This window comes from Gobius niger, assembly GCF_951799975.1.
Source record: "Gobius niger genome assembly, chromosome: 12".
Classification (NCBI taxonomy): domain Eukaryota; kingdom Metazoa; phylum Chordata; class Actinopteri; order Gobiiformes; family Gobiidae; genus Gobius; species Gobius niger.
The window spans coordinates 244,549-258,445 of NC_136863.1; the positions used below are offsets into that span (position 1 = coordinate 244,549).

The following is a 13,897-nucleotide window of genomic DNA, read 5'->3' on the forward strand; positions in this document are numbered from 1 at the left end:
GATGTGCAGTAGTGACACAGATGTGCAGTAGTGTCATGTGCAGTAGAGTCACAGATGTGCAGTAGTGTCACAGATGTGCAGTAGTGTCACAGATGTGCAGTAGTGACACAGATGTGCAGTAGTGTCATGTGCAGTAGAGTCACAGATGTGCAGTAGTGTCACAGATGTGCAGTAGTGTCACAGATGTGCAGTAGTGTCACAGATGTGCAGTAGTGTCACAGATGTGCAGTAGTGTCACAGATGTGCAGTAGAGTCACAGATGTGCAGCAGTGTCACAGATGTGCAGTAGTGTCACAGATGTGCAGTAGTGTCACAGATGTGCAGTAGTGTCACAGATGTGCAGTAGTGTCACAGATGTGCAGTAGTGTCACAGATGTGCAGTAGTGTCACAGATGTGCAGTAGTGTCACAGATGTGCAGTAGTGTCACAGATGTGCAGTAGTGTCACAGATGTGCAGTAGTGTCACAGATGTGCAGTAGTGTCACAGATGTGCAGTAGAGTCACAGATGTGCAGTAGTGTCACAGATGTGCAGTAGTGTCACAGATGTGCAGTAGTGTCACAGATGTGCAGTAGTGTCACAGATGTGCAGTAGTGTCACAGATGTGCAGTAGTGTCATGTGCAGTAGTGTCACAGATGTGCAGTAGTGACACAGATGTGCAGTAGAGTCACAGATGTGCAGTAGTGTCATGTGCAGTAGAGTCACAGATGTGCAGTAGTGTCACAGATGTGCAGTAGTGTCACAGATGTGCAGTAGTGTCACAGATGTGCAGTAGAGTCACAGATGTGCAGTAGTGTCACAGATGTGCAGTAGAGTCACAGATGTGCAGTAGAGTCACAGATGTGCAGTAGTGTCACAGATGTGCAGTAGTGACACAGATGTGCAGTAGTGTCATGTGCAGTAGAGTCACAGATGTGCAGTAGTGTCACAGATGTGCAGTAGTGTCACAGATGTGCAGTAGTGTCACAGATGTGCAGTAGTGTCACAGATGTGCAGTAGTGTCACAGATGTGCAGTAGAGTCACAGATGTGCAGTAGTGTCACAGATGTGCAGTAGTGTCACAGATGTGCAGTAGTGTCACAGATGTGCAGTAGTGTCACAGATGTGCAGTAGTGTCACAGATGTGCAGTAGTGTCACAGATGTGCAGTAGTGTCACAGATGTGCAGTAGTGTCACAGATGTGCAGTAGTGTCACAGATGTGCAGTAGAGTCACAGATGTGCAGTAGTGTCACAGATGTGCAGTAGTGTCACAGATGTGCAGTAGTGTCACAGATGTGCAGTAGTGTCAGATGTGCAGTAGAGTCACAGATGTGCAGTAGTGTCACAGATGTGCAGTAGTGTCAGATGTGCAGTAGAGTCACAGATGTGCAGTAGTGTCAGATGTGCAGTAGTGTCACAGATGTGCAGTAGTGTCACAGATGTGCAGTAGTGTCACAGATGTGCAGTAGTGTCACAGATGTGCAGTAGTGTCACAGATGTGCAGTAGTGTCACAGATGTGCAGTAGTGTCACAGATGTGCAGTAGTGTCACAGATGTGCAGTAGTGTCACAGATGTGCAGTAGTGTCACAGATGTGCAGTAGTGTCACAGATGTGCAGTAGAGTCACAGATGTGCAGTAGTGTCACAGATGTGCAGTAGTGTCACAGATGTGCAGTAGTGTCACAGATGTGCAGTAGTGTCACAGATGTGCAGTAGTGTCACAGATGTGCAGTAGTGTCACAGATGTGCAAACCTGATACTGTAACCGTTGAAAAACCTTTTTAGCGACGACACAACTTTCATTAAATCTAACTGAACCTGAGTTAGTTTTAACGCAAACATGTTTTGATCCCCGCGCTAGCACAGTATGCTAAAGCTAACGCTAACTAATGAAACCAGGGATTTAACCCCAGGTCTCGGTGCACCTTCATCACAGGGTTTGCTCTTCGCGCACTGGGTTAGTGTTTTAACCCCCGGTCTCGGTGCACCTCTATCACAGGGTTTGCTCTTCGTGCACTGGGTTAGTGTTTTAACCCCAGGATGGGTCTCGGGGCACCTCTATCAGAGGCTTTGCTCTTCACGCACTGACCTCTTGAACTTGTCCTTCTTGTCGCGGATGTCGTCGGCCTCGTTGTGACTGAACTGGAGTGCGATTCGCGCCGCCAGCGCACTGTTTATGCAATTCATGTTACAGGGCGTGGCCACGATCGCACTCATGTGTCTGTGACAGAAGGAAACGCACTCCTCCACCTGCAAACAGAGAGCGAAACGCAGTCATGTGTCTGTGACAGAAGGAAACGCACTCCTCCACCTGCAAACAGAGAGCGAAACGCAGTCATGTGTCTGTGACAGAAGGAAACGCAGTCATGTGTCTGTGACAGAAGGAAACGCAGTCATGTGTCTGTGACAGAAGGAAACGCAGTCATGTGTCTGTGACAGAAGGAAACGCACTCATGTGTCTGTGACAGAAGGAAACGCACTCATGTGTCTGTGACAGAAGGAAACGCACTCATGTGTCTGTGACAGAAGGAAACGCACTCATGTGTCTGTGACAGAAGGAAACGCACTCATGTGTCTGTGACAGAAGGAAACGCACTCATGTGTCTGTGACAGAAGGAAACGCTCTCATGTGTCTGTGACAGAAGGAAACGCACTCATGTGTCTGTGACAGAAGGAAACGCACTCATGTGTCTGTGACAGAAGGAAACGCACTCATGTGTCTGTGACAGAAGGAAACGCACTCATGTGTCTGTGACAGAAGGAAACGCACTCATGTGTCTGTGACAGAAGGAAACGCACTCATGTGTCTGTGACAGAAGGAAACACAGTCATGTGTCTGTGACAGAAGGAAACGCACTCGTGTGTCTGTGACAGAAGGAAACACAGTCATGTGTCTGTGACAGAAGGAAACGCACTCGTGTGTCTGTGACAGAAGGAAACGCACTCGTGTGTCTGTGACAGAAGGAAACGCACTCATGTGTCTGTGACAGAAGGAAACGCACTCGTGTGTCTGTGACAGAAGGAAACACAGTCATGTGTCTGTGACAGAAGGAAACGCTCTCATGTGTCTGTGACAGAAGGAAACGCACTCCTCCACCTGCAAACAGAGAGCGAAACGCAGTCATGTGTCTGTGACAGAAGGAAACGCAGTCATGTGTCTGTGACAGAAGGAAACGCAGTCATGTGTCTGTGACAGAAGGAAACGCAGTCATGTGTCTGTGACAGAAGGAAACGCAGTCATGTGTCTGTGACAGAAGGAAACGCAGTCATGTGTCTGTGACAGAAGGAAACGCAGTCATGTGTCTGTGACAGAAGGAAACGCACTCATGTGTCTGTGACAGAAGGAAACGCACTCGTGTGTCTGTGACAGAAGGAAACGCACTCATGTGTCTGTGACAGAAGGAAACGCACTCATGTGTCTGTGACAGAAGGAAACGCACTCATGTGTCTGTGACAGAAGGAAACGCACTCATGTGTCTGTGACAGAAGGAAACGCACTCATGTGTCTGTGACAGAAGGAAACACAGTCATGTGTCTGTGACAGAAGGAAACGCACTCGTGTGTCTGTGACAGAAGGAAACACAGTCATGTGTCTGTGACAGAAGGAAACGCACTCGTGTGTCTGTGACAGAAGGAAACGCACTCGTGTGTCTGTGACAGAAGGAAACGCAGTCATGTGTCTGTGACAGAAGGAAACGCACTCATGTGTCTGTGACAGAAGGAAACGCACTCATGTGTCTGTGACAGAAGGAAACGCAGTCATGTGTCTGTGACAGAAGGAAACGCACTCATGTGTCTGTGACAGAAGGAAACGCAGTCATGTGTCTGTGACAGAAGGAAACGCAGTCATGTGTCTGTGACAGAAGGAAACACAGTCATGTGTCTGTGACAGAAGGAAACGCACTCGTGTGTCTGTGACAGAAGGAAACGCACTCGTGTGTCTGTGACAGAAGGAAACGCAGTCATGTGTCTGTGACAGAAGGAAACGCACTCATGTGTCTGTGACAGAAGGAAACGCACTCATGTGTCTGTGACAGAAGGAAACGCACTCATGTGTCTGTGACAGAAGGAAACGCACTCGTGTGTCTGTGACAGAAGGAAACGCACTCGTGTGTCTGTGACAGAAGGAAACGCACTCATGTGTCTGTGACAGAAGGAAACGCACTCGTGTGTCTGTGACAGAAGGAAACGCACTCATGTGTCTGTGACAGAAGGAAACGCACTCATGTGTCTGTGACAGAAGGAAACGCACTCATGTGTCTGTGACAGAAGGAAACGCACTCATGTGTCTGTGACAGAAGGAAACGCAGTCATGTGTCTGTGACAGAAGGAAACGCACTCGTGTGTCTGTGACAGAAGGAAACGCACTCATGTGTCTGTGACAGAAGGAAACGCAGTCATGTGTCTGTGACAGAAGGAAACGCACTCATGTGTCTGTGACAGAAGGAAACGCACTCATGTGTCTGTGACAGAAGGAAACGCAGTCATGTGTCTGTGACAGAAGGAAACGCAGTCATGTGTCTGTGACAGAAGGAAACGCAGTCATGTGTCTGTGACAGAAGGAAACACACTCATGTGTCTGTGACAGAAGGAAACGCAGTCATGTGTCTGTGACAGAAGGAAACGCAGTCATGTGTCTGTGACAGAAGGAAACGCACTCATGTGTCTGTGACAGAAGGAAACGCAGTCATGTGTCTGTGACAGAAGGAAACGCACTCATGTGTCTGTGACAGAAGGAAACGCAGTCATGTGTCTGTGACAGAAGGAAACGCACTCCTCCACCTGCAAACAGAGCAAACTAAGACAAAATAAGAAGTTGTTTTTAAGACTAAAACTGTGACTAAAATGATATTGATATTTTTGTCGACTAAAATCATCCAATCTTAGTTTGAAAGAGCCTCATGTTTAACTTCTCTGCCAAAGGAACATCTATGAGCTTTGTTCATGAGGCACAAACAGGAAGGACTTTGATTAAAGATTATTATTATATTTTTATAATATATTGTTAATGTAAAGACTAAAGTTGTCTAAAGTTTAAGAGAATAATTTGACAAAAAATGAAATGACCTTTTGGTCAAAACCGTAGAAACCGCACGCCCCGGATGAATGAGAGCCTTCACAAACAGAGGACTGAAAGTAAAAAGGAATATATATATATATATATATATATATACGACTCAATGCCACATACTTGGATCATTGAATGCTGGAGCTCTACAACATCAACAGGACTCTAAGAGCCTTCATTGCAAACTCGATGAGCCAATGGCAACACCTGCACAAGTCTCCATCAAATGTGGCATATTCCAAGGAGACGCCCTGTCCCCACTGCTGTTCTGCATAGGTCTGAACCCCCTCAGCCAAATAATCAACAAGACTGGCTATGGATACCGACTCAGGAACGGGGCCACCATCAGTCACCTCCTCTACATGGATGACCTCAAGCTGTAGCTAAGAATGAGCGAGACATCGACTCACTGATCCACCCGGATATACAGTGCAGACACTGGGATGTCATTGGGACTAGAGAAGTGTGGTCGGATGGTGACTCAGAATGGGGAACAGAAGATGAGGTGCTGGAGGTCCCGTCATGGGAGGACAAGCCCCTACACGGCAGGTACCACCCAAACATAACTGAAGTGGCCCCTACACGGCAGGTACCACCCAAACATAACTGAAGAGGTCCTCCTAAAGGACGGCACAGAGGCTCATCATGGCTGCACAGGAGCCTTGAGCACCAGAGCAACAGAGGCCCAGATCTACCACACCAGACAAGAGCCCAGGTGTAAGAACATAACTGCAGGTGTAAGAACATAACTGCAGGTGTAAGAACATAACTGCAGGTGTAAGAACATAACTGCAGGTGTAAGAACATAACTGCAGGTGTAAGAACATAACTGCAGGTGTAAGAACATAACTGCAGGTGTAAGAACATAACTGCAGGTGTAAGATGCTGCAGGGAAAGCTTACATGGAGCCATAACCAAGTGGCTGGTATAGTGCACAGGAACATCTGTGCAGAGTCTGGGCTGGAAACCCCAAGGTCAAAGTGGGAAACACCTCCAAAGGTGGTGGAGAACGACCGAGCCAAGATCCTGTGGGACGTCCAGATCCAGACGGACAGAAGGTGATGAACCAACCGGACATTGTGGTGGTGACAAAGAGCAGAGGAGCCGCTGTGGTCGACATAGCAACACCAAGACTTCAACATCAGGAAAAAGGAACAGGAGAAACTAGAGAAACACCAGGGGCTCAGAGAAGAGCTGGAGGAAACCTGGAGGGTGAAGCATCAGTGGAGCCCGTGGTCGTTGGGGCACTCGGGGCAGTGACCCCCAAACTGGAGGAGCGGCTCCAGCAGATCCCAGGAAATACATCAGACATCTCGGTCCAGAGAAGATACTGCAGAACCCTCAGGTACCGACGGGAGAGGACCCGAGCAGGAGGAGGAAGAGACGCCCGCGGAGGTGAGGAAGAGTTTTATATTTACTGTATATGGTTGAGACTTACTAAAGTGTCCATCTTGAGGAAGTCGGAGGAGATCAGGATGGAGATCACGTTACTGGGCTCTGCACAAACACAAGAACCATCATACATGACACAATAACCATCATACATGACACAATAACCATCATACGTGACACAATAACCATCATACATGACAACAATAACCATCATACATGACACAATAACCATCATGCATGACAACAATAACCATCATACATGACACAATAACCATCATACATGACAACAATAGGACCAGAGGCTCTGGTCAGCCTCTGGTCAGTCTCTGGTCAGTCTCTGGTCAGCCTCTGGTCAGTCTCCGGTCAGTCTCCGGTCAGTCTCTGGTCAGTCTCTGGTCAGTCTCTGGTCAGCCTCTGGTCAGTCTCTGGTCAGTCTCTGGTCAGTCTCTGGTCAGCCTCTGGTCAGTCTCTGGTCAGTCTGGTCAGCCTCTGTTCAGTCTCTGGTCAGTCTCTGGTCAGCCTCTGGTCAGCCTCTGTTCAGTCTCTGGTCAGTCTCTGGTCAGTCTCTGGTCAGCCTCTGGTCAGCCTCTGTTCAGTCTCTGGTCAGCCTCTGGTCAGCCTCTGGTCAGTCTCTGGTCAGTCTCTGGTCAGTCTCTGGTCAGCCTCTGGTCAGCCTCTGGTCAGTCTCTGGTCAGTCTCTGGTCAGTCTCTGGTCTGTCTCTGGTCAGCCTCTGGTCAGCCTCTGGTCAGTCTCTGGTCAGCCTCTGGTCAGTCTGGTCAGCCTCTGGTCAGTCTGGTCAGTCTGGTCAGTCTCCGGTCAGTCTCCGGTCAGCCTCTGGTCAGTCTGGTCAGTCTGGTCAGTCTGGTCAGTCTCTGGTCAGTCTCTGGTCAGTCTCTGGTCAGTCTGGTCAGTCTCTGGTCAGTCTCTGGTCAGTCTCTGGTCAGTCTCTGGTCAGTCTGGTCAGTCTCTGGTCAGTCTCTGGTCAGTCTCTGGTCAGTCTCTGGTCAGTCTGGTCAGTCTCTGGTCAGTCTCTGGTCAGTCTCTGGTCAGTGTCTGGTCAGTCTCTGGTCAGTCTCTGGTCAGTCTCTGGTCAGTCTGGTCAGCCTGTGGTCAGTCTCTGGTCAGCCTCTGGTCAGTCTCTGGTCAGTCTCTGGTCAGTCTCTGGTCAGTCTCTGGTCAGTCTGGTCAGTCTCTGGTCAGTCTCTGGTCAGTCTCTGGTCAGTCTGGTCAGTCTCTGGTCAGTCTCTGGTCAGTCTGGTCAGTCTCTGGTCAGTCTCTGGTCAGTCTGGTCAGTCTCTTGTCAGTCTCTGGTCAGTCTCTGGTCAGTCTCTGGTCAGTCTCTGGTCAGCCTCTGGTCAGTCTCCGGTCAGCCTCCGGTCAGCCTCTTGTCAGTCTCTGGTCAGTCTCCGGTCAGTCTCTGGTCAGTCTCTGGTCAGTCTGGTCAGTCTCTGGTCAGTCTCTGGTCAGCCTCCGGTCAGCCTCTTGTCAGTCTCTGGTCAGTCTCCGGTCAGTCTCTGGTCAGTCTCTGGTCAGTCTGGTCAGTCTCTGGTCAGTCTCTGGTCAGTCTCTGGTCAGTCTCTGGTCAGTCTCTGGTCAGTCTGGTCAGTCTCTGGTCAGTCTGGTCAGTCTGGTCAGTCTCTGGTCAGTCTCCGGTCAGTCTCTTGTCAGCCTCTGGTCAGCCTCTGGTCAGTCTCTGGTCAGTCTCTGGTCAGTCTCTGGTCAGTCTCTGGTCAGTCTGGTCAGTCTCTGGTCAGTCTCCGGTCAGTCTCTTGTCAGCCTCTGGTCAGCCTCTGGTCAGCCTCTGGTCAGTCTCTGGTCAGTCTCTGGTCAGTCTCTGGTCAGTCTCTGGTCAGTCTCTGGTCAGTCTGGTCAGTCTCTGGTCAGTCTGGTCAGTCTGGTCAGCCTCTGGTCAGCCTCTGGTCAGTCTCTGGTCAGTCTCTGGTCAGCCTCCGGTCAGTCTCTGGTCAGCCTCTGGTCAGCCTCTGGTCAGTCTCTGGTCAGTCTCCGGTCAGCCTCCGGTCAGTCTCTGGTCAGCCTCTGGTCAGCCTCTGGTCAGTCTCTGGTCAGTCTCTGGTCAGTCTCTGGTCAGTCTCTGGTCAGTCTCTGGTCAGCCTCCGGTCAGTCTCTGGTCAGCCTCTGGTCAGCCTCTGGTCAGTCTCTGGTCAGTCTCTGGTCAGTCTCTGGTCAGCCTCTGGTCAGTCTCTGGTCAGTCTCTGGTCAGCCTCCGGTCAGTCTCTGGTCAGTCTCTGGTCAGTCTCTGGTCAGTCTGGTCAGCCTCTGGTCAGCCTCTGGTCAGCCTCTGGTCAGCCTCTGGTCAGTCTCTGGTCAGCCTCCGGTCAGTCTCTGGTCAGTCTCTGGTCAGTCTCTGGTCAGTCTCTGGTCAGTCTCTGGTCAGTCTCTGGTCAGTCTCTGGTCAGCCTCTGGTCAGTCTCTGGTCAGTCTCTGGTCAGCCTCTGGTCAGCCTCTGGTCAGCCTCTGGTCAGTCTGGTCAGCCTCTGGTCAGTCTCTGGTCAGTTCTTACCGAGCCGTGGCTTGTCTCTGGCGCCGTCTCCTGCAGAGTTCCTCCTGACGTAGTTCATGAGCCAGTCGAAGATCTGGACGTCGCAGTGGACGGAGATGTCCACCTCGTCCCAGCGCTGGGCGTCCACGGACAGATACTCTGAGAAGTATCGCATCTCCTTCACCAGCAGCTCCCGCGGACACGAGAAGTCCTGCCTCAGGTCCTTCGCCTCGTCGCACACGTGGATCAGCATGAACGGACTGAGACACAGATGATAGAGATTATAGTGATTATGGTGATTATGGTGATTATGGTGATTATGGTGAATATGGTGATTATGGTGAATATGGTGAATATGGTGATTATGGTGATTATGGTGAATATTGTGATTATGGTGAATATTGTGATTATAGTGATTATGGTGATTATGGTGAATATGGTGATTATGGTGAATATGGTGATTATGGTGAATATGGTGAATATGGTGAATATGGTGAATATGGTGATTATGGTGATTATGGTGAATATTGTGATTATGGTGAATATTGTGATTATAGTGATTATTGTGATTATGGTGATTATGGTGATTATGGTGATTATGGTGATTATTGTGATTATGGTGATTATGGTGATTATTGTGATTATGGTGATTATGGTGATTATGGTGATTATTGTGATTATGGTGATTATGGTGATTATGGTGAATATGGTGATTATGGTGAATATTGTGATTATAGTGATTATTGTGATTATGGTGATTATGGTGATTATGGTGATTATTGTGATTATGGTGATTATGGTGATTATGGTGGTTATGGTGATTATGGTGATTATGGTGGTTATGGTGATTATGGTGATTATGGTGGTTATGGTGGATATGGTGATTATGGTGATTATGGTGATTATGGTGATTATGGTGAATATGGTGAATATGGTGATTATGGTGATTATGGTGATTATGGTGGTTATGGTGATTATGGTGATTATGGTGGTTATGGTGATTATGGTGATTATGGTGATTATGGTGGTTATGGTGATTATGGTGATTATGGTGATTATGGTGATTATGGTGATTATGGTGAATATGGTGATTATGGTGATTATGGTGATTATGGTGGTTATGGTGGTTATGGTGGTTATGGTGATTATGGTGGTTATGGTGATTATGGTGATTATGGTGGTTATGGTGATTATGGTGATTATGGTGATTATGGTGAATATGGTGATTATGGTGAATATGGTGATTATGGTGAATATGGTGATTATGGTGATTATGGTGATTATGGTGATTATAGTGATTATGGTTATTATGGTGATTATGGTGATTATGGTGATTATGGTGATTATAGTGATTATGGTGATTATGGTGACTATGGTGATTATGGTGATTATGGTGATTATAGTGAATATGGTGAATATGGTGATTATGGTGAATATGGTGAATATTGTGATTATGGTGAATATTGTGATTATGGTGATTATGGTGAATATGGTGATTATGGTGAATATGGTGATTATGGTGATTATGGTGATTATAGTGATTATAGTGATTATGGTGATTATGGTGACTATGGTGATTATGGTGATTATGGTGATTATAGTGAATATGGTGAATATGGTGATTATGGTGAATATGGTGAATATTGTGATTATGGTGAATATTGTGATTATGGTGATTATGGTGATTATAGTGATTATGGTTATTATGGTGATTATGGTGATTATGGTGATTATAGTGATTATAGTGATTATGGTGATTATGGTGACTATGGTGATTATGGTGATTATGGTGATTATAGTGAATATGGTGAATATGGTGATTATGGTGAATATGGTGAATATTGTGATTATGGTGAATATTGTGATTATGGTGATTATGGTGATTATAGTGATTATGGTGAATATGGTGAATATGGTGATTATGGTGATTATGGTGATTATGGTGAATATGGTGATTATGGTGAATATGGTGATTATGGTGAATATGCTGATTATGGTGATTATGGTGATTATGGTGATTATGGTGATTATGGTGATTATGGTGATTATGGTGGTTATGGTGAATATGGTGATTATGGTGAATATGGTGATTATGGTGAATATGCTGATTATGGTGATTATGGTGATTATGGTGATTATGGTGATTATGGTGATTATGGTGATTATGGTGGTTATGGTGATTATGGTGAATATGGTGATTATGGTGAATATGGTGAATATTGTGATTATGGTGAATATTGTGATTATGGTGATTATGGTGATTATAGTGATTATGGTGAATATGGTGAATATGGTGATTATGGTGATTATGGTGATTATGGTGAATATGGTGATTATGGTGAATATGGTGATTATGGTGAATATGCTGATTATGGTGATTATGGTGATTATGGTGATTATGGTGATTATGGTGATTATGGTGATTATGGTGATTATGGTGGTTATGGTGAATATGGTGATTATGGTGAATATGGTGATTATGGTGAATATGCTGATTATGGTGATTATGGTGATTATGGTGATTATGGTGATTATGGTGATTATGGTGATTATGGTGGTTATGGTGATTATGGTGAATATGGTGATTATGGTGAATATGGTGATTATGGTGAATATGCTGATTATGGTGATTATGGTGATTATGGTGATTATGGTGGTTATGGTGAATATGGTGATTATGGTGAATATGCTGATTATGGTGATTATGGTGATTATGGTGATTATTGTGATTATGGTGATTATGGTGGTTATGGTGATTATGGTGAATATGCTGATTATGGTGATTATGGTGATTATGGTGAATATGGTGATTATGGTGAATATGGTGATTATGGTGATTATGGTGATTATGGTGATTATGGTGATTATAGTGGTTATGGTGATTATGGTGATTATGGTGAATATCCTGATTATGGTGATTATGGTGATTATGGTGATTATTGTGATTATGGTGATTATGGTGGTTATGGTGATTATGGTGGTTATGGTGATTATGGTGGTTATGGTGATTATTGTGATTATGGTGATTATGGTGGTTATGGTGATTATGGTGGTTATGGTGATTATGGTGAATATGGTGAATATGCTGATTATGGTGATTATGGTGATTATGGTGATTATGGTGATTATGGTGATTATTGTGATTATGGTGATTATGGTGAATATGGTGAATATTGTGATTATGGTGAATATTGTGATTATGGTGATTATGGTGGTTATGGTGATTATGGTGATTATGGTGATTATGGTGATTATGGTGATTATGGTGAATATGGTGATTATGGTGAATATGGTGATTATGGTGAATATGGTGATTATGGTGATTATGGTGATTATGGTGATTATTGTGATTATGGTGATTATGGTGGTTATGGTGATTATGGTGATTATAGTGATTATGGTTATTATGGTGATTATGGTGATTATGGTGATTATGGTGATTATGGTGATTATGGTGAATATGGTGATTATGGTGATTATGGTGATTATGGTGAATATGGTGAATATGGTGATTATGGTGAATATGGTGAATATGGTGATTATGGTGATTATGGTGAATATAGTGATTATGGTGATTATGGTGAATATCATGATTATAGTGATTATGGTGATTATGGTGATTATGGTGATTATGGTGATTATGGTGAATATCATGATTATAGTGATTATCGTGAATATGGTGATTATAGTGATTATGGTGATTATAGTGATTATAATGATTATAGTGATTATGGTGAATATTGTGATTATGGTGATTATGGTGAATATTGTGATTATGGTGATTATGGTGAATATTGTGATTATAGTGATTATGGTGATTATGGTGAATATGGTGATTATGGTGAATATTGTGATTATGGTGATTATGGTGAATATGGTGATTATGGTGATTATAGTGATTATAGTGATTATAGTGATTATGGTGAATATGGTGAACATCATGATAATAGTGATTGTGGTTATTATGGCGATTATGGCGGTTATCGCGATTATGGCGATTATGGTGATTATGGTTATTATGGTGATTATTGTGATTATTGTGATTATGGTGAATATTGTGATTATGGTGATTATGGTGAATATTGTGATTATAGTGATTATTGTGATTATGGTGAATATTGTGATTATGGTGATTATGGTGATTATAGTGATTATGGTGATTATAGTGATTATAGTGATTATGGTGATTATGGTGAATATGGTGATTATGGTGATTATAGTGATTATGGTGAATATTGTGATTATGGTGATTATGGTGAATATTGTGATTATGGTGATTATGGTGAATATGGTGAATATTGTGATTATAGTGATTATGGTGAATATTGTGATTATAGTGATTATGGTGAATATTGTGATTATGGTGATTATGGTGAATATTGTGATTATGGTGATTATAGTGATTATGGTGATTATGGTGATTATGGTGATTATGGTGAATATTGTGATTATAGTGATTATGGTGATTATGGTGATTATGGTGATTATGGTGATTATGGTGAATATTGTGATTATGGTGATTATGGTGAATATTGTGATTATAGTGATTATTGTGATTATGGTGAATATTGTGATTATGGTGATTATGGTGATTATAGTGATTATAGTGATTATGGTTTTTATGGCGATTACGGCGATTATGGCGGTTATCGCGATTATGGCGATTATGGTGATTATGGTGATTATTGTGATTATTGTGATTATGGTGATGATGGTGATTATGGTGATTATGGTGAATATGGTGATTATGGTGATTATGTTGATTATCGTGACTCACTCTTTTGGTTTCTGAGGTTTCCCGTCATCTTCAATCGTCGCTCGTTTGTCCTTCTCTGAAGCCCCGCCCCTCCCGCAGACCAAAACTCCTCCCCTCGCAGAGACAGAGGCTCCGCCCCTCCCGCAGACAGACTTCGATCCAGCTTTAAACAGAAGAGATTAGCCCTGAAGAAGCTTCGT

General features: G+C 44.5%; 1 protein-coding gene across 2 annotated transcripts in view; it reads right to left on the reverse strand.

Moving 5' to 3' along the window:
- sanbr (SANT and BTB domain regulator of CSR) overlaps positions 1-13,897 on the reverse strand; it is a 47,309-nt gene that overhangs the window by 25,943 nt on the left and 7,469 nt on the right. For both annotated transcript variants that reach the window (XM_079568063.1, XM_079568064.1), the window contains exons 4-7: positions 13,719-13,860; positions 8,963-9,201; positions 6,487-6,545; positions 2,070-2,230 (exon numbers count right to left, since the gene is read on the reverse strand). In XM_079568063.1, the coding sequence (XP_079424189.1) occupies positions 2,070-2,230; positions 6,487-6,545; positions 8,963-9,201; positions 13,719-13,860 (601 nt within the window). The remainder of the gene's footprint in view (positions 1-2,069; positions 2,231-6,486; positions 6,546-8,962; positions 9,202-13,718; positions 13,861-13,897) is intronic.